The sequence below is a fragment of the Melanerpes formicivorus genome, unplaced genomic scaffold (assembly GCF_026170545.1).
Source record: "Melanerpes formicivorus ecotype bairdi unplaced genomic scaffold, bMelFor1.0.p_v2 SCAF_12, whole genome shotgun sequence".
Taxonomy (NCBI): Eukaryota; Metazoa; Chordata; class Aves; order Piciformes; family Picidae; genus Melanerpes; species Melanerpes formicivorus.
Window position 1 is genome coordinate 17439259 of NW_027142364.1, and position 23479 is coordinate 17462737.

The window sequence follows — 23479 nt, forward strand, 5'->3', positions numbered from 1 at the left end:
CAGAATCCCCAGCAGCACACCCAAAGCCTCCCAGCACTTCCCTTTTCCCCACCTGAGGGTATACCCAAGACCCCCAGGGCTCTTTCTTCCCCTGCACCGCTAGGCTAATCTCAGCTGGCCAGGTCTGAGACTGCCTCTACCCCTTCTCCCTTCTCCTCCTGGCATTAAGCCTAGCCAGGCCTAAGAGGTCTTGAGGCCCCACCACTACCCAATAGGGAAGATCTCCCACAGAGAGGGAAGAAAGAGGAAGTGAAGGACTTTACAGCTGGATTCATAGGGCACAGGATATTACGGGTATGAAATATGCTATTTCCTGTGTCCACCTACTGGGCTGGACACTCGGGACACCGGAGGTGTAACTTGTGTGGCACCAACAGGAGGCACCCAGCCTAAACTACCACATCACAACAGACATTAGAAATAGAAGCTAGCAAAAACATAGAAAATGCAGCAGCAGCAGAAGGATCAGCAGTGGTCATTAATCCCAAAGAATACTAATGGAATTGTTAAATTATGTGTTGGAGCATTGTCATTGGGAAAGGGCATTTGCTGTGACTGAAGCTTTACATGTGAGATGTGGAAACTGTAAGCATGGGGGCAGCACATGTGCACATAGCTGTCTCTAAAGGAAGTTTGGGGGAGCTTCAATTTCAAGAACTTTGTTTTGTGGGTGGTTCAGTCCTTGTTTAATCTCTCAGTTACCTTGCACTTTGCAGTTAAGAGGCAGGGTGGAGGAATAGCAGAGAATAGCCCTAAGGTGGCCAAGTGGACCCATCTGCCTCACTCTCCTCCATACTAAGTCCCAAAATGGTGCAAGGCAGAGAGTGCTCCTCTCCAGGGGTAGTCTTAGTCACTTCTCCAGCAATTCACATGCACTAGAGTCACTTGTAAGAAAAAAAATAACATTTGTTTACTTCCATAGAAAGCAGAGATGTGTTGATACCCAGCTCCAACCCTGCAGTCCAGGCAAGCATATTAAGAAGTAGTAGGAAGGATCCAAGCGTGCTTTTGACAAAGGATGCCATGTGACTGTGATAATGGGACAGAGGGAACTGTAGAACGCTCAGGTTCTTAGTCATAGTATCATAGTATCAGTCAGGGTTGGAAGGGACCACAAGGATCATCTAGTTCCAACCCCCCTGCCATGGGCATGGACACCCCACACTAGATCAGGCTGGCCAGAGCCTTGTCCAGCCTGGTCTTAAACACCTCCAGGGAGGTCTTAAACACCTCCAGTCGTCCTCAGAATTCCCAGTTTTGGCTGTTGTTTTGTCAAACTTATGTTGAGTTTGTCAAAATTGGTTGAATTTGACCCTCTTCTCTCATAACCAAGATGCTATTGGTTTGGTCAGCTTGTGTCTTGCCTCTTTGACAGCTTCAGGACTATGCCCTCAGACACCTCCCAGGCGAAACTGGTAGTCAGTTCAGATTCTGCCAGCTGATGTAAATCTTTCATGGAGGCAATATCATCTTTTATATGGAATCATCCTCTTTTATATGGAATTCATTAGTCATTGGAATGTGCTGCCCAGGGAGGTGGTGGAGTCACCATCCCTGGAGGTGTTCAAGAGGAGATTGGACGTGGCACTTGGAGCCATGGTCTAGTCATGAGGTCTGTGGTGACAGGTTGGACTCGATGATCCTTGAGGTCTCTTCCAACCTTAGAGGTACTGTGATACTGTGATACTGTGATCTTTATCTGCTCTCATCTCTTTCATTTTCTGGCTGTATTCCTCTCTTAATTTACTTTTTTTTTAATCCATAATATTTTTTTTCTTTTTGGTTCATAGGCAAATACATTGTTTGTGTCATAAGAGTGAGAAATGGAGGGAAATAGTTGATTTCTAGCTGTCATTCCAATATTCCTTGTGGTGTGTGCAAATGGAAAGGTCTAATAACAGACTTGGGGATGTGTCTGGCTGCTCTTTTCCTGCCATGCACTGCTCGATTCTGCTGAGAGTGAGGAATAAAATCAGACCTGTTCATTTTCCTGTAATTTGAAGCAATACACTTCCAGCCTGAAATTCAGGTTATTTCCCAATCCCATTGTATTCAGAACATTCAGGAAACACTCTGTTCACTCCTAAAAAAGAAAATTCACATATGGCTTTAACATCTCTCTCTGCTGATGTGGCTTTCTCTGATTGCCTGTCATCCTCTGTAAATCAAAGTTAGATATCTACATGCCCCATACTACTGCTGCTAAAAAAAGGATCTAATTGTTTCTCTATTCAGCTTGAAGGGCAACAAACACAGATTAATAACCATATGCATAAATAACTCATGTGTATTATGAAAGATTATAGTTTGCATTTATTTTTATCTGCACTTCAAGACTTACAGATGCTGGCATCTTTCAGCCAACCCAATTTTCTCACTTTCACAGCAGGGAATCTCCCAGGGGGAGAGCTTCATTCCTTGACACTATTATTTCATGAGTCCTCTTGAAGCTGATCTGGGCCTTGAATCCAAGCTATACTAAAGATTTTACTGGATACACCTGTGAAATCTGAACTCCCTTTTCATATCTGAGGGTTGATGAAAAACTTCACCTTGGATCACTCACAAACTGTAAAATTCTAGGTTTGATGTCCCAAATTTTTTCTCTAGCGTCTGGTAATCCTTAAATTTGGTTTAGTTTTTCTCTTCCATAATCCAGCAGCAGGGTTGGGAAAGAACCTCACTGCTCACTTTAAGAGCATGATGTAACCACAAGAGAGGTAATGGCTTTAAACTGTGAGAAGGCAGATTTAGATCAGACATTAGGAAAAAACTTCTCCACAGTGAAGCAGTGGAACAGGTTGCCCAGGGAAGCTGTGTAGTCTCTAACCCTTGAAATGTCCAAACTCAGGTTGGATGGGGCCTTGAGAAAGCTTTAAGGTCCCTTCCAACCTAAACTGTTCTATGATTTTATGTTACTCATGGATATAAAGCAAAACTTAAAAGATGACCACAGGTAACCATGTAACTCAGACCCCCCACAGGGAAATATGCTGGGTTTACCCTTTACATCCCTACAGATTCTAAAGGCACTTTCTAGAGCTGAAATAATGTAATTGTGCTTTCTGTCTTTTCTTACCCCTAATCATCTGGTTTTGTTATGAAGCAATGCAGCCACTGGCTAAATAACTAGGTGCTGATAGGCTTTATTTAACCACTATCATCTTCCACCTGTTACTGTGTGAAAAATAAATGACAGATTGATTCTAGAGACCAAATAATGAGCTGGTCATCACCAGAAGTGTCAGCATGTCTGAATGCCATTCTAGGTGACCTAGAAAACCATTGCTCAAGAAAATTCATGGAAATGTATGTGAAGTTCAGTGTGGTTCATCCTTCCAGAGCTCAGTAAGCCTTTACTGCATTGAGTAAGTGGGTGAAAGTGCCTAGTAAAGGAATGTTGCCATGAGCTCTCTCTAGGACTTGAAGGCCTGCTTGATCCAGTACTATACATAATGGCCCAAAATGCTTGAGTTGAGGCCACTCTGGTTTAAGGATTTTAACATCAGACAATCTTGAAGGCTTGTCAGGTGTTTTGGCTACTAGCTGATTTGGACTGCAGTGTTTGGTGCAGACATACAAGGTGTCACTAAGGCCCTTACTGCATTTTCTTGTTCTGAAGTAGACAGCACTGTAGCCCTGGGAGGTGGAAAAGCAGTTCATGTTCTGTCAGTGTTATAGTTTCTACACAGAAGGCTGCAATGGGGCTTACGTGACCTAGAAATGTACATGCAACAACACTTGCTGCCAGCAGCTTGTGCAGATTTTCAGTCACTTTTAGTGCAACACATTATTTTTGGTTTGTCATCTCTTTGTAAAATGATGTCCAGGTGTTGGGTAAGCCATTTGCCACAGCTCACCACCTCTGTGCATGCAGAGCACTATTTCTTGCAAGCAGAGCTACTTGAAATACACCACTCAACGAATGACACCTCCAAAAGTTACCTGAGGAATAAAGGGAGTTTGCATAATTTTAGTATTAGCAGCACTGAATTGATCACTTCTCATGCAGGTAGCTAAATCAGTAAATTCCTTACTCAGTTTACCACTGTAACACAGATTAAGAGGATGCTTGCTCTTTATTTTAGCCTTTTAAATCCTTAAAAAAAAAAATTGCTCAGACAGATTTTCATAGCCTGGAATATATTCATACTGTTGCTTTAGCAAAATTTCAGTGGACTACACCTTTATAGGCTGTAGTAATGATCCTTTGTGCAGTGTAAGCATGTTGCTAAAGCAGCAGCTAAGTGCTACCTTCCCTCAGTGTCAGAGCTTGTTGCATGTAGTTTTTGATCAACTCTGTGGCAAAAAGCTACACCTGCAAGAAAGAAATATAAACACTGCAACACAGCAGTGATCAGAAAATAATAATTAGCTGAATATCCCCACTTGAAAAACTAATTCTGAGAGGGATAAAAATCAATGTCTGATGAGTTCCGGCCGTTTATTGGCAGCTTTTATGTCAGCTGGTTGTCTCTGGTGTTAAGTTCCCATCCATGTAGGGACCTTTCAGCAATTTGCTAGAGTCACTAGATGTGGCCCATTAGCTCTGTGCATAGATAGAACGGGATTTCTGTGCTTTGCATTTGGACAGATCACCTTAATTTCTGACAGAAATGGGACTGGGTAGACCTGAGTGGGTTCCTGTGTGCATGGGACAAGCTTTACTTTTACTAGCTACCCTCTTTCAATGTCCTCGCTGAAATGATTGACTTGTACCTGCCTGTAGGCCCATTACACTGGCTTTTCTCATGCTGTGACATGCAATTTCAAATCAACTGTGTTTCTAATGTCTTTTTTTTATTTATTTCTCTGAAAAAATAAGCAGCTTCTGACAACCCTGGCTAAGAAACTGACATCCATCAAGACAGGGAAAAAGCTGCTTCATATTATTACTTCTATATTTAGGTGTGAAACGCATTACTATTCTGTTGTGGCAATAACAGTCACTTTACTGTGGATAAAAAAAAAGTGAAATAAGCAGAGAGGTTTTCAAAGTGACTTTGAAAAGGGCTCTCCAGGCTCTGAGCTGAGAGCTGATGTCCATGGAGTTTCAGATACATGATGTCCCTGTGTTATGCGATGTTTCATATTGTTTTCTTTACCAGATTGAGACTGCCCAGGAAAGAGGAGAGAGAGAGGCTAGTGCATGTGTTTGTGTGTGGTGTTTCCCTTTCCTGTCTGCTGGGTTTATCACACCTATGAAAAACCTTTACCGTCATTTCTGGAGTCTGTGTGACATTCTGCAAGGCACAGGCAGAGATTGGTGCTGTCCAGTTAAACCGTGAAATGATGATTGATTAAATGAGGCAAAATCTTCCCTCTAGAAATGAGAAAGACAGGGAAATGGTAATACTTATACCAAACAGGATAGGGCTAGTAACACTGGCTGTAGAAGCCAAGGCAGTGGCCTCTCTCAGGACTGTTCCAGGGAAGAAAAAAAAATCTTTTCTAGTGGAGGTTTCTGTGGGTTCCATCTTTTAGGGCGGTTAGGTGAGTTATCCAGAAAGGTGTTTATCTAGTCAGAGAGGGGTAAGCTGCAGGCAGTTTGTTGGTTCCTGGTGGAAATATCAGTTCAGCACACAGAAACTCTGTGAGTGGGAAAAATCCCCAAGTAAGCCTTGAGCTGTTTGGTAGGAACTTGAGCATTCCCCTTAAATAAAGATGTTTAAATTACAGTTTGATGACTAAAGCAGTTTTAGTCCCTTTTAAACTGCTGATGTGCAGATGCCATTTTAACTGCAGTCTGACCTTGAGTATTTAACAAAGCAGTACCTTAAACTGTACCTGGAGTATTTGGATGCTTGTTCAAGGGAATGCAAATCCTTGAGTTCTGCTATATGCCAAGATGTCTGGAAGCACAATTGCCCTATATGAATCTAGCAGATCTGGTGTTGGGAGCTGCCAAAAGACAAACATTTGCATAAAACCATCCCTGTATCCCTGTCACATTCCTGCTGTGACACTGCTACTGAGACTTCCCTGGACACCAGGCAGTGCCTCTCCTTTTCCAACCTCTTCACAGGGAATTTATAAAAGAAAACAGAGGACAAGCAAGCCCAGGGAATATATTTTGAACTAAGAGTTATGAATGACAGTGTTACCAGAAGAGTTGTATGAATAAGTGGAATTTGAGGTCACTGGTTGAAGAGGAAAATCTCTATGTTTCGCTATGGGTCATGCTGAAGTGAAATTTGTGAGGGATTTTTCTCCAAAACAAAATGTTCTTTGTGTCCACTGCCAGGTCAGGATTGAACTCTGTTCGCTTTAGGGGCTGGAGGCTATAGGAAGCACTTATTTAAAACCATCATTTCCTTGTGTTTGAGCTTAGATTTTAAAAGGAAAGTAGAGTCATGTTTGCTCAAGGGACTCAGAAAAGCATCTGTACAATCACTGTTTGAAATAAGGCTGAGTCTGGAAAGGTTAGACACGGTGTAATGTCTCAGCTTGGTTTACAAATTGCCATTTGTGGAGTGTTGGCACATTTCATTCCTTTCTCTGGGTTTAAACTTTTCCCAGCATCTGATGCACAAAAAGGCTTTTTCACTTTTTGCAGATTTTCCTTCCATTACAATTCTTAGACTCAAAACCGAGGAGACTTTTTATTGCAAAAACCCACACAAGTGATTTTAGATGTTAATTTATTCCCATATCTCATTGAAATATTTATTTAGCTGCAGTTGCTGAGGCAGAGTGGAGTCTGCACTATGTGGTTTTCTAGGGAAGGTGACAAACCCACAGCCTTGCTTCAGTTCCACCTATTTCTGATGGGTTGAAACCCCCACTTCATTAAAGTGAACACGCGTTTGCACTCAGTTGAAATGTTGCCTACGGCTGATGTCTAATTCTAGGTGACTCTGAACATAGAATTAGCTGTGCCTCTCCCATGCAAAATTAAAAATATCCATAGTAGAATAAAAGCAGAGCACTTAGCACTCCTGCCTACTAAATGTCCTCTGTGTTTAGAACTTAAACCTTTCCATATGCACCAGTTAGTCCCGGGTCACGGAGAGGTGAGCACTGGAGCCCTGGGTGCAGCGGCCAGCAGTGGTCCTCTAAAGAAAGCAGCATCAGGATGTTGTGGATATTCAGCCCAATTTATTCATCCTCAGTCCTGGGTTTGAGAGGCAGCCTTAAACTGATTAAAGAATTAATGGAATGCCAGTGAAAAATCAGCACTTCTGCTTTCACTCATGAATTACAGTGCTGTTAAGCTCTCTATGGATCAGAAGGTTCTTACTCCTTACTTACTCCTTTCCAAGTTCATAGTATCATAGTATGTTGTCTAGCTTATGTTAGATTTGTTGGAAAAACACATACTTAGTGTATTTATTTATTTATTTATTTATTTATTTCCTCAGTGCTTCTTATAAAGCATTTTGGGTTTGTTATTTTGGCTTTCTGTGTTTGGTTGGGGGTTTTGGTATTAATTTTTTCTCTCAACCCCCCAACAGTTGCTGGCATTTTCAGGCTTTTGCATTATAAAACAGTTGACTGTGGACTGTGGAGCATAGCAGATCATCATTTGAAATTAGGTTATCTGGCCACCTGCTGTGGACAGTCTTGGTTAGTTTTGCTTTTATCATCCCTTGTGCACTGCATAGGAATTAGAGCTGTCTTTGGATGCTCACCAGGAACTTGGTTAATCTTACAGTGCAGCCACAACACGTAGGAGTTCAGTTTGATCTGGAGAATCTTTGGCATGCAAAATCAAGTCCTGTTGTAGATGGCAGGAGCCAAACTCGCAGCAGCAGCATAGAGGAGTCTGTTAGAGTTCTGTTACACATATAGGTTGGCTTGAATAGATGATGTCCTGGAGATAATCTAGTGTCAAACACTGTGGCATACCTCTGCACGTGGTGTTTCTTGGAGCAGTTTCACAAGCCACAAGCAATTTCTGCCAGGTTTCCTAGCGATTCCAGTGCCATCCTGCAGGTGCACAAAGATAGTGTGTCGGTTCATTGTGGGTTTGCAGGATCAAAACCAGGGCCTGTGGGTTTCAGTGGCATGACAAAAGAATCAAGTGGGTTTTTTAGAACATTACTGAGTTGTTTGTCTTGAGAGGTCTGACTCTTTGAGCAGCACCTGCTTTCCTCCCTCCCAAGCAGAGACATGTGGTTGAGGTAAGATGTTTGATGTGCACAGACATGTCAGTTGCTCAATTGAGAGAGTTGTCCAGATGAAATGACTCTGAATCTGACCTTTGTCATGGCTCATTTACACTTTAGGCTGCATCTAAAAGAACATTAGCGCTATCCTCTGGATCTTGGTGTAAGATCACCCTGAGTCATTTGGAGTCTTTCAGAAAAGTAATGCAGGGGGGAAAAAAGTCATGTATGTATACTCCTTGGGAATGAGCAAGACTTCTGAAGTATGGTTTAAAAAAGAAATGTGTGTAATTTTGTGAATGCTTAATGTTTATAATATAAAAGGATGTAGATTTGTGTAAAACCTTCCTTACAGTGCAGTCCCTGAATTTGTGATTATGATCCTGCCCTTCCTTCTTCGGTATTACATTTCATGGTCTGCTGAAATCATGTTTAGGGGGATAAAAATAGTGTATCTCCTGGTTTTTTGGCATCCAACCTCTAATTTACAAATATAATTTATGCTAATCTTGAAAGTGCTTCTCAGATACAAAGTAAAATGTGTCATCCTTAGTATATGTGTGTATAATTTATTCTGATGGGGAATAGACATTTCAAAACCATTTCAGCCCTTTATACTCAGAGCATTGGCTGTGAGCAGAGGATCTGGGTGGAAGGAAGTGGTTAAAATGACTACAGCTATTCTCTTAACCCAGAAAAGGTGCATGCAGCGAGGGATGAACTGCTGTTTCATCAGTCAAGCCAGCTCATATGCTATGCTTTAGTTAAGTATTTTTATCCCTTTTCTATTTTTGCTGATGATTAGTCATTTTTATGATGGACTTATAAAACCCTTCCTACGTCATCACAGTTACTTTTTTGTGGCTTCTCTTTTCTTCAGTCTCTGACTCACATGGCTTTCCTGATAGATTAGATGTATTGGGAGTGGGGAGGTAGCCCTGAATGGGCTTGCAGCTTCCCCAGGGAAGGAGCCTGGCCAACCCCATGTGCTGTTTGGCCTGTACATCATAGTTCTCCCTGCTTTCTGCAGAGAAACCTGCAGAGATTCCCTGCTCAGCTTCTGTCAGGTAAAATATCAGTATCTGGGACACAGTCTTTCTCAGGCACAGGAGGAGTGAACAGCTTCTACTGAAATGGCTTCTTCTGGTTGTCTGAAGTTTCAACACTCAGAGGACAGTGACCTGCTGTGGTTCCAGACTGGGGCAGGTGTATCACCTACACAGCAATGAAGTGCCATCAGCATATTCCCCTTCCTCCTGCTCAGGAGGCCAAGTCTCATAATCAGCTGTGGTTCCCCTGTTGAACTTGTGGATAAAAAGTGAGTAAATCTCATGTAAAGGAGCATAGAAAGAAAACCTGAAACCATACCAAGCTTAGGAGAATCACCAAGTGGTTCTTAGTGCCTGAGGCATGAAACTAATCTGTTGTACCTCTGAACTGATAAGAGAATTTCTGGATGAATACCAAGAACAAGGGTAGATAGATGGCTGGGAAGAAAATGTAGCTCTAGGGTATTCTGACTGTATGGGTCTTAGATATTTCCAAGAATTCTCTACTCCTTACAGCATCACTGAGGGATTTCATCTTCCACATTGCTTAAAGTAGTAACACTAAATAAAGCAAAAGTTTTCACACAACTATAAATTTGTTTTCCAGGAATTAGTTCCATTCCTGCCTGGACCAGGTAGTGAAACTTCACAGCTAATTAAAACCGTTATTTGCAATGCTAAGTAGGGACAGTACAAATGAAAAGGACCACACCACTGTAAGCAGTCTCTGGACACTTCTTTGCCATGTATATTTCAGCAATGTGATCAGAAGTCCTTTTTCTTAGTTTTCTCACTCAATAAATGAAAATTTCCTCTTAGTTAACAGGAATCTTATGACTCTTGGCAAAACAAGGTGGAAATGACCTTGCCTGTGTTCTGGCCATTTAGAATGTTTTCTGCATTGATTTTTAATGTTCTGCCATAACTTGCCCTCTTGTGATGTGTGATGAAATGGATAATATACAAGACTTTTTCCTCTGTAGCTGTTCAAACTCATGAATGTTTTAGTTATTCTGTGCCACAGTTAGGTCAGTGCTCCGGTATCTACTTGCTAATAAGCTGAGTTGTGACGTGTCCAGAACTGTGATCATTGCAGCTTGTATCCAGTCAGTCCAATGTTGCAGGCAGGAACAGCTAGGTTAGTATGGTTTTATGCTAGCCCACTTCTGACCTAAAGAATCACAGCTGAGAGGTAAACCCTGGAGGTTCATCTCCAGTAAGGCAAGGTTTTACTGGAGGTAAAACAAGACTTATCAGACCCATCAGCTGGAGCTCTGGTCCACAATGTGGAAATGAAAGCTGAAATCCACTGTTGTTGATGTAAGGCAGATCCAGCTGTTCTGGTATTTGTTATAATGATCCAGTTCCAGAACTGTGTGGAAGAGGGAGAGGGATAGGAAACTCATTAACCTTCCAGTGCACCTAAGGAGGGAGTGTGTAACCTGGCAGTGTTCCATGATCTACACTGGACTTGAAAGGTTGGCTTTGGAGAAGCCTGTATCGAGTTTGAAAGGGGAACTCCTTCTGAACACTCTTCTAAAGGGTGTCTGGAGCCAATGTCCCTGCACTGGCCTTTTGTCCTTCCACTGCAGCATCCATCACCAGACCTAGCAAATGCCAAAGAGCTTTTTCAGCACAGAGTCAGCTTGCTGTGAGTGTGTAACCCAAGTGATCATATGATTAATCGTGTTACTATATAATTCATGTCTGTCTTTGTAGACAAATGTCTCATGTTTTTAACGGTTACTTGAACACTGTACATAATTCTTTGTCAGAGAAGCAGTTGAACCTGGCCAAGTTCAAATTGAAACCTCCCAGAGGAATAATCCAAATCTGTATTTCCATATATATTAATAAACTGGGTAGTACTTGCAGTAACTCACATAATACAGTTTGGAAATGAGATAGAATTCATTATCAGTACAATGAGGAGCACAGGCTCTTTTCTGTCAGAAATAATGGAGTGAGAGCTGCACAATTATTCTCCCCACTCTGTCTGTAGCCATTTATGCATCAAGGTGCATATAAACCTTTCCCAGCCTGTTGTGCTAGGGTGGGACAATCCCAGTTGGTTGCAAGCAGGAAGATATATAAATAAATCCCTTAATTCTGGCTGATTTCATGATGCAACATGAGCAATATGGGCTATACAGTGTCTGAACATCAGCTGAGAGTTGGCTTCTAAGCTCAGAGATAAAGAGGCTCACTTTTAAATGTTGCTGAAAAGAGGGAAATAGTGTCCTGCTGGTTCTGTGTAGTAGCTGAGCAGAGGATGTAGAAAATCAGGACCAGATTTCCTTGCAACATCACAGCAAGGTCTCTTCCCATCTGTACCTGCAACCTCTGTCTGCTCTGGATGTGGGCTATTTATTCTGGAGTCAACACCAAAAGCAGGTGAGACAGGTTTCCACATGTGATGTTGAATGGAATTCAGTAAAGAATGAAACAGCTAGGGGGAGGAAAAAGAAAGGACATGGTGTAGTAGTTTAATGAGATAGAGCATCTGGACACTGGACTTACAGTTGGGAAGTTTTGTTTCTGGAATACAAGATGTAACAGCTGGGGGGGCAGGGGGAAGTATGCTTTGCATAAATAGCTTTGTGGATTCTTAGGAAAAGGTTAAACCCCATCAGCTCAGGGGAACTTGTGCAGGTCCATCTAGAACAGATCTGTGCTATAGTGTGTGGTTTAAACACCTCCGTGCAGCAGTGAAGTAAATGCATCAATTAAATAATATAGCCTTGATAATAATTTTAATGGCAGGGACATAGCAAACTGGAATTTTGTTTGCCAGAAGTGATTTATCCAATGGAATTGAGAAAGGAAGCATGTTCTGCAGCATGTTTGGGGAATAATCTTCTCTAAAGAAGGTGCCAGGCCCTTTTAGTAGTCTAGCATTGGAGGATTATATTATTTTCAGAACAGTTTATGACATATTAGTGGAGGAACAGTTAATCATTTAAATTAGCTACATGCTTTTTATTAATCTTCAAATTAATGACTTCTACCTTTTGATCTTTCTGGCTGCAAATCCTTCTGGAATTGGTGCCAATTAGGAGATGGTAATAACTCGGGTATGGACATGGACCAGCATGTGCGTACCTAGAGCACGTGTGTGTGTCCCTGTCATGGCAGGTGTCAGTGGCACATGTTCAGCTAGATCTGCCCAGTCATGACTAATTTGGAAAGTGGACCTTTCCACTAACAGAAATGAAATTAAAATACATGGATAGCAGTAAGCAGACAAAGGTTCTGCTTTATTATGTACAAAGCTGTGTGTTGCACAGTGTCAATCTGATGCTTTTAGGACAATTAGACACAGGTTGTGTATAACCTATGATAGAGGTGGAGACAGTACTAGAGAACAAAGTGACCTTGCTCACTCTTCATGTGAACCACTGAGAAATGTTCCTGCCTTTTAAAGAACAAAATGTGTTCCAGCACCAGCCCATGGCAACATAGAACAGCATACCCTGGAGCAGACTGACCCTGTATAGAACTTCACTCTGTGTGAAGGGGAAAGAGGAAGTGATTAGGCCTTTCTGGGACTTCACAGTTCTCCTATTGATGTACCCACAGTGGTACCATTTCACACCTCCTTGCAGACAGGCTCATGTTTACCTGTGTGTATTGCTGAGCTTCTTTGAATAGTTGCTGAATTACCTTAACTGGAATGTGCTCTGGGTTTATGGCATAAACACCAGTAAGAGCTGCTTTTCAGAACTGATAAGCATCTGTGAAGATAGCAAGGATAACACCAGGTTCTCAGTCCTGCCATCAATGGCACAATGTATACTTGGTATGGCAGACCTTATGTCAACTAAGCTTTCTTTCTTCTATACCTATGTTTCTGAATGGTTGAAGGATCTTTTTCTTCCTGGTGTCCCATTGCCTTTTCATCTCTTACATTTGTATCTTCCTAGTCTGGTATGGCTTGTGTTGCAGCTTCATGTGGATTTGGTGAGATGTTAGTGTTCAGTTTCCTATATCCAAGTAATTTTCAGGACATTTTATTCTCTTATCATTCTTTAACCCAAAGGGAAATGATTGACTGGACCCCAAAAGCCGTATGTCCCCTAGGTACATGAGTGTTTGCAGTCAAAATTTACTGTGTATCAATACACGATGCCCTCTTTCTAGAGCAGTGTTTTGTGCCCTACTCACGGTCTCTTCTCTTCTTCAAAGTTCAGTTCTAAATTCTTGTTCTCTAGACAATTTCTAGTTGCAGTGCTGTGAAACCTGAACAAAAGCTTTTCTAATTTTCTTCTGGTTAAATTTGGAGTGAGTGGTGTATCTGCCTTGCAGTTATGTTCAACTTCAGTTGAGAAGTAGACTGTTTTAGAGGTCATCTTGTTTTAAGTAAAGAGCATTGCTTGTTTCCAAATCCAGATGCTCAGTGTGCTCGTCTCAGCCAGGACCAAGGTACAATTCAGCCAAAAGTGGATTATTTACTTGCATGCATATTTTCTCTTACAGCATAGGTGGAGAAGTAGTGAGAGGAAATGAAGGAAGCTACGTGGGGAAACATTTCCGCATGGGATTTATGACAATGCCTGCTCCTCAGGACAGATTGCCACATCCTTGCTCCAGTGGCTTTACCGTGAGATCCCAGTCTCTTCATTCTGTTGGAGGAACCGACGATGAAAGTAGCAGCTCTCGAAAGCAACCACCTCCAAAACCTAAGCGAGACCCCAACACCAAACTGAGCACCTCATCTGAAACAGTCAACACTGGAACAACAAGTAAAAGTGGGAAACTACCTGACAGGACTGAAGGTAAACACTATAGATCTTTGGACAAAAAGCTTGTTGGGACCCAGTGTTAAGATTATGTGGCTGATAATCTTTCATTTAAGAATTACCTGTGTGTTTCCTTAATCTGTGTGGCAACCAGCACAGATATCCCAGATGAGTGCTCTCTGCATTTTCACAGAATCACAGAATCAACAAGGTTGGAAGAGGCCTCAATGAACCAGTGGGTAATTGCCAACTTCTGACATTTCTCACAGAACCATACCACTTATATGGAGTTGTTACATACTGGGGAATTAGTTGAATTCACTCAGAGTGAAGGGAAAAAGAGATTGCTAACAGATGTCATGGAGGGCAATGCTATCCACATGCTAGCCAAGGACTGCTAGCACTGGGCAAATCACAGCTTGGGAAAGGAACTTCCTCAGCAAAAAGGTGAAGGTCACAAGATATTAGAAAGATTACTGTAAATAAGATCTTGAAACTGGTGGAGTCGCCATCACTGGAGGTGTTCAGGAGGAGACTTGACAGGGTGCTAGGTTGTATGGGTTAGTTGATTAGGTGGTGTTGGATGATAGGTTGGATGTGATGATCTTGAAGGTCTCTTCCAACCTGGTCTATTCTATTCTATTCTATTCTATTCTATTCTATTCTATTCTATTCTATTCTATTCTATTCTATTCTATATTTCCCTGAGATGCTGGAATGACAGAATGGTTTAGGTTAGAAGAGACTGTAAAGATTATTGAGTTCCAGCCCCCCTGTCTTGGGCAGGGACACCTGTTAAAGCAGGTTGCTCAAAGCCCCATCCAGCCCAGCTTTGAATGCTTCCAAGACTGGAACCTCCACAACTTCTCTGGGCAGCCTGTTCCAGTGCCTTATTACCCTCGTGGGAAGAATTTCTTCCCAACACCTAGTCTAAATCCATTTTTTTCCAGTTTGAAGTCATTACCCCTTGTCCTGTCACTACATACCTTTGTAACAAGTGCCTCTCCAGCTATCCTGTTGGTCTGCTTCAAATGCTGGAAGGCTCTTTTAAGGTCTCTGTGAAGCCTTCTCTTCTTCAGACTGAACAATTCCAGGTCTCTCAGCCTGTCTTCACAGGCGAGGTGCTCCAGTCCTTGAGTAAGCTTACAGGTTTACAATTTCTCTGCCCCTTTCTCCCAGTTATGTTTCAGTACTCAGAAGGCAATAAACAAATGTGTGGAATAATTATATTAATTCTTTATTCTGAACTACTATAAGCTAATGCTATGGGGATCTTCTCTGTCCATTCTACCATGCTGGAGATGCATTTTGTGGAGTGGTAGGACCAGCTGTACTCCCTGCTAGAAGAGATCAGGATGATTCTGCTTCACAGTGTGAGCTGGAAGAAGGAGCCCTTAGGGACAAATTGGTTTGATCAGTGTTGGTCTTTCCCACTGCTCTGTTGCAGATCAGTTTTGACATCCCATGTGGAATGTTGTGCTCTTCGTGCATGTCCTTTTTGCTTACTCTCATGGCCAGAAATCCTTGTTAGTTACACTCATGCTGCAACCCCTTCTAAGCAAGCCTGATTTTAAGAAGTCACAAGTGATACTAAAGATGGAAGGGAATCTGTATTTCATCTGGTGGCATGTATGTCTACGGCTGACTGAACAAAATCATAGATTCATTTATGCTGTTGTTAGTCATTATTTTGCATATGACATTTACCACTGCTCCCGGGGCTTGCTCTCTACAGTGTCCATTGCATCAACTCCACTGAACCAACTGAAGTCACAGATCTGAGCATTAACTAGCTGTCCCTAATAAAAGCAGTGTGCCATGGTTTTACTAGACCAAATCCTGCAAAGAAACCATTCAGATGTGTGCTAAAGACAGATTTAAAATCTCACATCAGAGAATTTTCCAAGTCTTTAATGTAAGAGCAGAGTGCATGGCATGGACCTCTCTGCCTGATGTGCTCTGAGGTGGAAGGCAGAAGCTCTTAAATTACTCCCAAGTTCTTTGTAAAAATACTGTGGTTTAAAATATTTCAATGATTCTTTAATATCTATTAGCACTGTTTCTTCCTGAGTCTGCACAACCAGAATTACCAAAGCTAAATGAAGTCTACTTTGCAGCCAGGGCAGTAAGACAGGCTCTGATGTTTTCTGATTTCCTCAGCAAATATTCCTGCAAGGGTTCATTGAATCACACAGTAAGTTGTGCTCTCCAGTGTAACTGGCATTGTCTCTAGGATAATTAGGAATGGAGGCTGGTTTAGATCTCTTGTATGCAAAGGGATGATATATGAAGTATGTTTTGCATACCCAGCCCTTTTCCTCATTTACTGAGAAGTGAAAGACTTTCGACAGCTCTAAAGTAGCAATAAAGATAATGATAGTGAGAACCAAAATACATTCAAGCCTTTAACCACTCTAGGAGCTAGGGCAGACCCCTTCAGCTATGTCCTCCTAAACTAGATCTTCTTCAGCATTATTAGTCTCAAAATTTTGCTTCCCTTCCTCTGTCTCCTCCTGCCATCCATTACTGACACCAAGGACATAATCCATCATCATGTCTCTTTTGACAGATTTCAGAGTCTGAAATGGATTGATATTTCTGTTTCCACTTGGCCTCCTCCTGCTCTGCAAAGGCTGTGCTTGATCTGTTCCATCACATGATGGTTGTGAGTGGTATTGTAACAGTGTTCACCTTGGTTAATCTATATGACAATGGCACTCCTACACCTAGTACTAAGTATTGCAGGGCTCCTTGGCATCATAGCTCTAATTATGAGCTGAATATTCATAGCAAGATCTCTGGAAAGAACTGATGAATGAGCAATACTCCATCACTAGCATAAAAGGTAATACTTAAGTGTTACCTTTTAGTGTGACTAAGTGCATTCATGGAATATTGAGGGACTCTATTATACTTAATATATGACCTGTACTAGGTTCGTTCTATTGGTTTATATGTAGTGCAGCAACAGTAGAGGATCAGTAGGCTGTGCAGCAACAACATGTAGAGGATCATGAAGCAGTTCCTGGAGATTTTGAACTGACAGAGCCCTTTAACCACATCATTGTTTTTCTGTGTTCAGAATATCTGCCCTGTTCATATGTGTCTGGTTTTATATAGAATCATGGAAACACAGAATCGTTTAGGTTGGAAGAGACCTTTAAGATCGTTGAGTCCAACCATTAACCAAACACTGCCAAATCACCACTAAACCATGTCCCTCAGCATCACATCTACACATCTCTTAAACACCTCCAGGGATGGTGACTCCATCACTACCCTGGGCAGCCTGTTCCAGGGCTTGACCAGCATTATGTGGAAGAAATTTTCCTAACATCCAATCAAAACCTCCCCTGACTGTTCAACACTTGTGCCAGACTTACAGGGATTTCACTGAAGAGTTTGACATGTAGGAAATAAGATCAGATTGTAGAGGTCTTTTCATAGTTTCATAGTTTCATAGTTTCATTCAGGGTTGGAAGGGACCACAAGGATCATCTAGTTCCAACCCCCCTGCCATGGGCAGGGACACCCCACACTAGATCAGGCTGGACAGAGCCTCATCCAGCCTGCTCTTAAACACCTCCAGGGACGGGGCCTCGACCACCTCCCTGGACAACACATTCCAGGGTTTCACCACTCTCATGGTGAAGAACTTCCTCCTCACATCTAGCCTGAATCTCCCCACCTCCAGCTTCATTCCATTCCCCCTAGTCCTATCACTACCTGAGATCCTGAGAAGCCCTTTCCCAGCCTTCCTGTAGGCCCCCTTCAGATACTGGAAGGCCACAATTAGGTCACCTCGGAGCCTTCTCTTCTCCAGACTGAACAACCCTAACTCCTTCAGTCTGCCCTCATAGGAGAGGTGCTCCAGCCCTCTGATCATCCTTGTGGCCTTTCTCTGGACACGCTCCAGCACCTCCACATCCCTCTTGTAATAGGGGCTCCAGAACTGGATACAGTACTCCAGCTGGGGTCTCACCAGGGCTGAGTAGAGGGGGAGGATCACCTCCCTTGACCTGCTGGCCACACTTCTCCTGATGCAGCCCAGGATCTGATTGGCTTTGTGGGCTGCAAGTGCACATTGAGAGCTCATGTTGAGCTTTTTGTCCACCAGCACCCCCAAGTCTCTCTCCTCAGGGCTGTCAGATTTTAAAGCCTGATATATACTTAAGGGTGGTACAATCTGGTATTTGGCCAGACAGGCTGGATTTCTAGAATGCTTTGTTATTACCTGTGCACCCCAAGCTAGTGTGTTTCTTTTGATGAAAGAATTTTCACACTTGGCATCTGCCTAGCATAGGAATGTTTATATATAAACTGTGGTCACCTAAGGATGAGCAGAACCAGATGAAAGTTAAAATTCATTATCTACAGTATCAATTTGGTACAAGTATTAAACCAACTTTGTCCCAGAATATGAAATTAATACTGTTGATCTACAGTTAATTCCCAGCAAATTTAGTGCCTGGAATGGTGCCTAGCCTGAAGAAACCTGTGAAGATCTTAACTTCCAGTCTGCTTCTTATGCTCAAGTGGTTAAGTTTTTCTCAATCTAGTAGTTCTCATTCTAGAAGCAGTCTGAAGAGCGTCAAGAAATTGTCAACCTACTATACCGTTCTGATTGCAGGTTAGATAGTTCAAAGAGATAATATTCCTATTCTCCTAGCAAGCTCTTCAGGAGCTCATGTCCAAGAAGAGGCAGTGTTTACTTTCAGTCACTGCTGTCCATGTGTATCCAAATATTTGTGCATGTGTCTCACACAACTGCATGTGCTTGTGGTATTGGCAGGCTGAAAGGCTGCAGCTTTTCTTAGAAATTCAGGGAAACAATGATGGAAACTCCAGTTTTTCCCCAAGTGTTGTGTAATCTCCACAAAGGAGTCGTCACAAAACTGTTTCCAGCTCTCTCTTTTTTCTTTCTTTTAAAAAATTTGTGGCATTGCAGAATAATTCAGAGTGTCATGTCTATTGTCTGATGCTGTGGCCACTTGGAAAAGGCATTGGTTTCCTCTCCTAAGCAACCACAGAGAGCCTCACCACTCATGTGTATTGAAGACATTTATTTTGCGCTTTCTGATAATGATTCAGTTCACACAAGCAGAAGGAGTTTCTGATGGCAACTCTTATTCTGATCGTGGTACAGTCAAAATATTGAACCACAACATGACATTGTTTGGAATAAAAGGCTGACTTTGCTGAAGTAAGTGCCAGGAGAAATTTGGTTGTGAACTTCACAGACCTTTTCCTCCTGGAGCAGAAATAACATCAGTAGCAGCCACACTGGCTCTATACATTTCTAGAGTGCTCTTGCTTTGGAGTTTGTAGGAAGGTGAGAATCTTCTCTGAAGTGCTGACACGCATTAGCCCTGTCTCGTTGTACAACAGTGTGATAACACTTCTGTTTGGGTGTTTCATCTCAGTCTGCCTCGGCTGTGCCTGCAAGAGCACTCCCCAGCCTGCGTCTCCTTAACTTGACCAATTTTGTTGCTGTGTTTCCACACTTCTGTGTCCCTTCTTCTGCTTCAGTATTCCCTTTTTTACTGTTCTAGTTCCCTCTCTATCCACCCACCCGATGCCTTCCACCCTGTGCATTTCTCCTTCATGACAGATTTCTAGAAGGTTGTTTTTAAAACTGTGACTTGTCTTTTCTGCAGAGCTTTCAGACTCTGGTAGGGACAATTTAAAAAAAATAAATAAATCATCAAGAAGAACCCAGTGTCCCATTCATCACACACTGGAAGTGAGAAATTACCTGAGAAATGGCCATTTAACATAACATTTCAGTATGGAAAGCATATCTGATCAATCCTGCTAGGATCTACATTGAGAAAATGCAGGAGTTTGTCTAATTGTGCATTCAGTGCTCCACCTGACAGAAAAAGGAAGTAATAGATCAGGGTAGGTAAAATGAATGTAATCAGCCTCAACTGCACTGGTTAGGCCACACCTCGAGTCCTGTGTCCAGTTCTGGGCCCCTCAGTTTAGGAAGGAGGTTGACTTGCTGGAACGAGTCCAGAGAAGGGCAATGAAGTTGGTGAGGGGCTTGGAACACAGCCCTGTGAGGAGAGACTGAGGGAGCTGGGATTGCTCAGCCTGGAGAAGAGGAGACTCAGGGGTGACCTTATTGCTCTCTACAACTACCTGAAGGGAGGTTGTAGACAGGCAGAGGTTGGTCTCTTCTCCCAGGCAGCCAGTACCAGAACAAGAGGACACAGTCTCAGGCTGCACCAGGGGAGGTTCAGGCTGGATGTTAGGAAGAAGTTCTATACAGAAAGAGTGATTGCGCTATGGAATGGGCTGCCCAGGGAGGTGGTGGAGTCGCTGTCATTGGAGGTGTTCAGGAGGAGACTTGATGGGGTGCTTGGTGCCATGTTTAGGTGGGTTGGATTGGTTGATGGGTTGGACACGATGATCTTGAAGGTCTCTTCCAACCTGGTTTGGTTTATTCTAAATTATAACAGTTTATTCTAAATTATAAGTGGTGCTTTTGAATATGGTCACTGGATGTCCACAGGAAAGGTTAAGAGATCTGCTGCAGTGCAAACATACAGGAGGAGGTGTCAGTGAGTTGCATGTGAAAGTTAAGTTTTCATGAAATTCTACATAGTAATAAGGATGATGACTACTTCATGGAAATATATGGGCACAGAAATGCAGAATACATTTATGTTTAACGATCTACTCACTTATCTATAGTGAAAATGCAACTTGTGTGTGATGCGTGAATGTGCTAATGGGCACACAAAGGCAAAGTAAAACTCAGAGTAGCGTGTTCAGTATGCTGTTCAGGGTTAAAATCCCTCTCCTAAAGCCCACAAGTTTAGGTCTGATACATGAAAATACCTGCAGGGATCCCCACCTCTTGTTTAGTGGTTTCCTTCAAAGTGTGGAAGAAGAAACCTTTCTTGCTGCTCCCATTCACTGGGGACCTCTCTCTGCTGCTCAGAAATCTCTAAAGGTGGGCAACTTCTGAGGAAAATTTTCCTCTGGAGAGAAGCTGTTACAGTAGCTGTAACTAGGGTTGAAGACCAGCTGGTCCTCATAAATCTAGTTTTCTGTCAGCTGGACTGATGACTCTGCATTGTAAACTTGAAATTGTGCTGCTCTCATTAAACAGAACTTGGATTAGAGTGATTTAGTACTTTGCTGTTTTTGCATGGTGCTGATTTCATTTTACTTCCTACCTTAGCAAATAATGTGTTTAACCTGAACTTTGAGTGTCCTCTGCAGTAACCCTGTCATGTCCTTCCTTATAGCCAGATCTTCTTCCTGCATCTTTTCATCTCTGCCCACTAAAGACGTATCACTAATGAGCCCTGTTCAGATTTAATGAGTCTAAAGGGATTGACGGATGAGTTCTGGAGGGTAGAGCTATGGGCAGTTGAAGACGCTGCTGTTTCTGCGCTCTCTTCTTGGCCTTGTGCCATGTGTGACAGCCCAGTGCTGAGGAAGCAGAATGCAGTATTTTAGGAATATGTCTTTGGGACATGGGCGCTGTTGGGCAGGAGGTGTGGCAGGGCAGTGAAGTGGGCAGGTCAGGGCAGCAGCATCTTGCAGCAAGGCCTGTCAGAGCCCTGCCCAGTGAGCACAAGATTCATGTGGATGCTCTTCACAGTATCACAGTATAACTTAGGTTGGAAAGGACCTCGAGGATCATCGAGTCCAACCTATCAACACAGACCCCATGACTAGAATATGGCACCAAGTGCCACGTCCAATCTCCCCTTGAACGCCTCCAGGGTCGATGACTCAACCACCTCCCTGGGCAACCCGTTCCAATGCCGAATGACTCGCTCGGTGAAGAATTTCCTCCTCACCTCGAGTCTGAACCTCCCCTGGCGCAGCTTGAGACTGTGTCCCCTTGTTCTGGTGCTGGTTGCCTGGGAGAAGAGGCCAACCCCCTCCTGGCTACAACCACCTTTCAGGTAGTTGTAGAGGGCAATGAGGTCACCCCTGAGCCTCCTCTTCTCCAGGCTAAACAATCCCAGCTCCCTCAGCCTCTCCTCATAGGGCTTGTGTTCAAGGCCTCTCACCAGCCTTGTTGCCCTTCTCTGGACACTCTCAAGCGTTTCAATGTCCTTCTTAAACTGAGGAGCCCAGAACTGGACACAGTACTCAAGGTGCAGCCTAACCAAAGCAGAGTACAGGGGCACTATGACCTCCCTGCTCCTGCTGGCCACACTATTCCTAATGCAGGCCAGTATGCTATTGGCCCTCCTGGCCACCTGGGCACACTGCTGGCTCATATTCACTCCCTCTCACCAAGGGCTGCAATGCTTCTGCCATGTTGGGATGTAGGTCTGAAAAGAGGGGAAGGGCTTTATTGTGGTGCCAGGACAGACTGTGCTTCTTCTGAGGTTCAGCCACCAAGGCTTTCTCCCAGGGCAGGGGCTCCTCGGGTGGGTGTTCAGCTGGGCCCACTGTGTGTTGTTACCCGCAAGGCCTGGGCTCTTGCCTGTTGTGCACTGTATGGGGTTTAGGTCATTTTTCTCTTTCCTACAGCCTGTTCTGTACTCAGAAAGACACAACGTGTTCACATGGGCTGTAAAGGTATAATGCAAGCCAAGATTCAGCCTTGTACAGCGGTGTCTGTTTTCCATCTTGTAATCACAGAATGGTTTGGGTTGGAAAGCAGCTTTAAAGGTCATGTAGTACAACACACATCCCCCCTCAGCATCTAGTACCCCTCTTGTCAACCTGTGCCAGTGTCTCAGCATCCTCAGTGTAAAAAATTTCCTTCTGTTTAGTCTAAATTTCCTTCTTTTAGTTTAAAACCACCCCCCTTTGCCCTATTGTAACAGGCCCTTCCAAAAAATGTCTGTCCCAACCTCTCTTATAAGCCCCTTTATTTCCCCAGGGCTGTAAGAAGGTTTCCACAGAGTTTTCTCTTCTTCAGGCTGAATAACACTGCCTCAGACTTTCTTTGTAGGAGAGATGTTCCAGCCCTCTGATCCCTTTTGTGGTCTTCTCTGCCCCCTATTCCAACAGGTCTGTGTCTGAGCCAGACACAACAGAAGGAGCAGAAGGACAGAATCTCTTCTTTGACCTGCTGGCCACATTCCTCCACATACCTTAATCTGATTTTTTTATCTCAGTGCTGTGTTATCCATTATGTTTTGTACACTGTAAGGTAACACTTTGCAGACTGTGAGACTCAAGAAGGCATAGCTTCAAACTATTCACACTAGGAGAAAGCAGCTGGAAATGATTCAGGGGAAAGTCAAAGCCAGCATCAGAATACTCATGCCCTGTTGCCAGCAGAGTGAGGTGGAGTTGGCTAAAAGCCAACTATATGTGGTTAAAAACTACATATATGACCTCAGAGAACTGCCCTGTGGGTCCAGGTGGCAAAGACAGATTTGGTGCCTTTGGCAGAGCTAGAGTAATGCATTTATTGCTAGAAGCAAGTGCTTCTTTCCCATGGTCCTGCCCTGCATGTTGGCAGCCTCTTCACTGCCACACTGGTTAGGAGGCTGGAGGATGTCACTGGTGCCTGCCTTTGCTGGGGAGCTCTACCCAGCACTGCCTCAGCTCATTGCAGAACAGCTCAGTTTGGTCCCTCTGGTTGCTGAAGCAACTT

At 43.2% G+C, this 23479-nt stretch overlaps 1 protein-coding gene across 4 annotated transcripts in view; it reads left to right on the plus strand.

Moving 5' to 3' along the window:
- The window catches only part of NYAP2 (neuronal tyrosine-phosphorylated phosphoinositide-3-kinase adaptor 2), a 138274-nt gene that overhangs the window by 45108 nt on the left and 69687 nt on the right, over positions 1 to 23479 (plus strand). For all 4 annotated transcript variants that reach the window (XM_068145511.1, XM_068145512.1, XM_068145513.1 and 1 more), the window contains one exon: positions 13634 to 13932. In XM_068145511.1, the coding sequence (XP_068001612.1) occupies positions 13634 to 13932 (299 nt within the window). The remainder of the gene's footprint in view (positions 1 to 13633; positions 13933 to 23479) is intronic.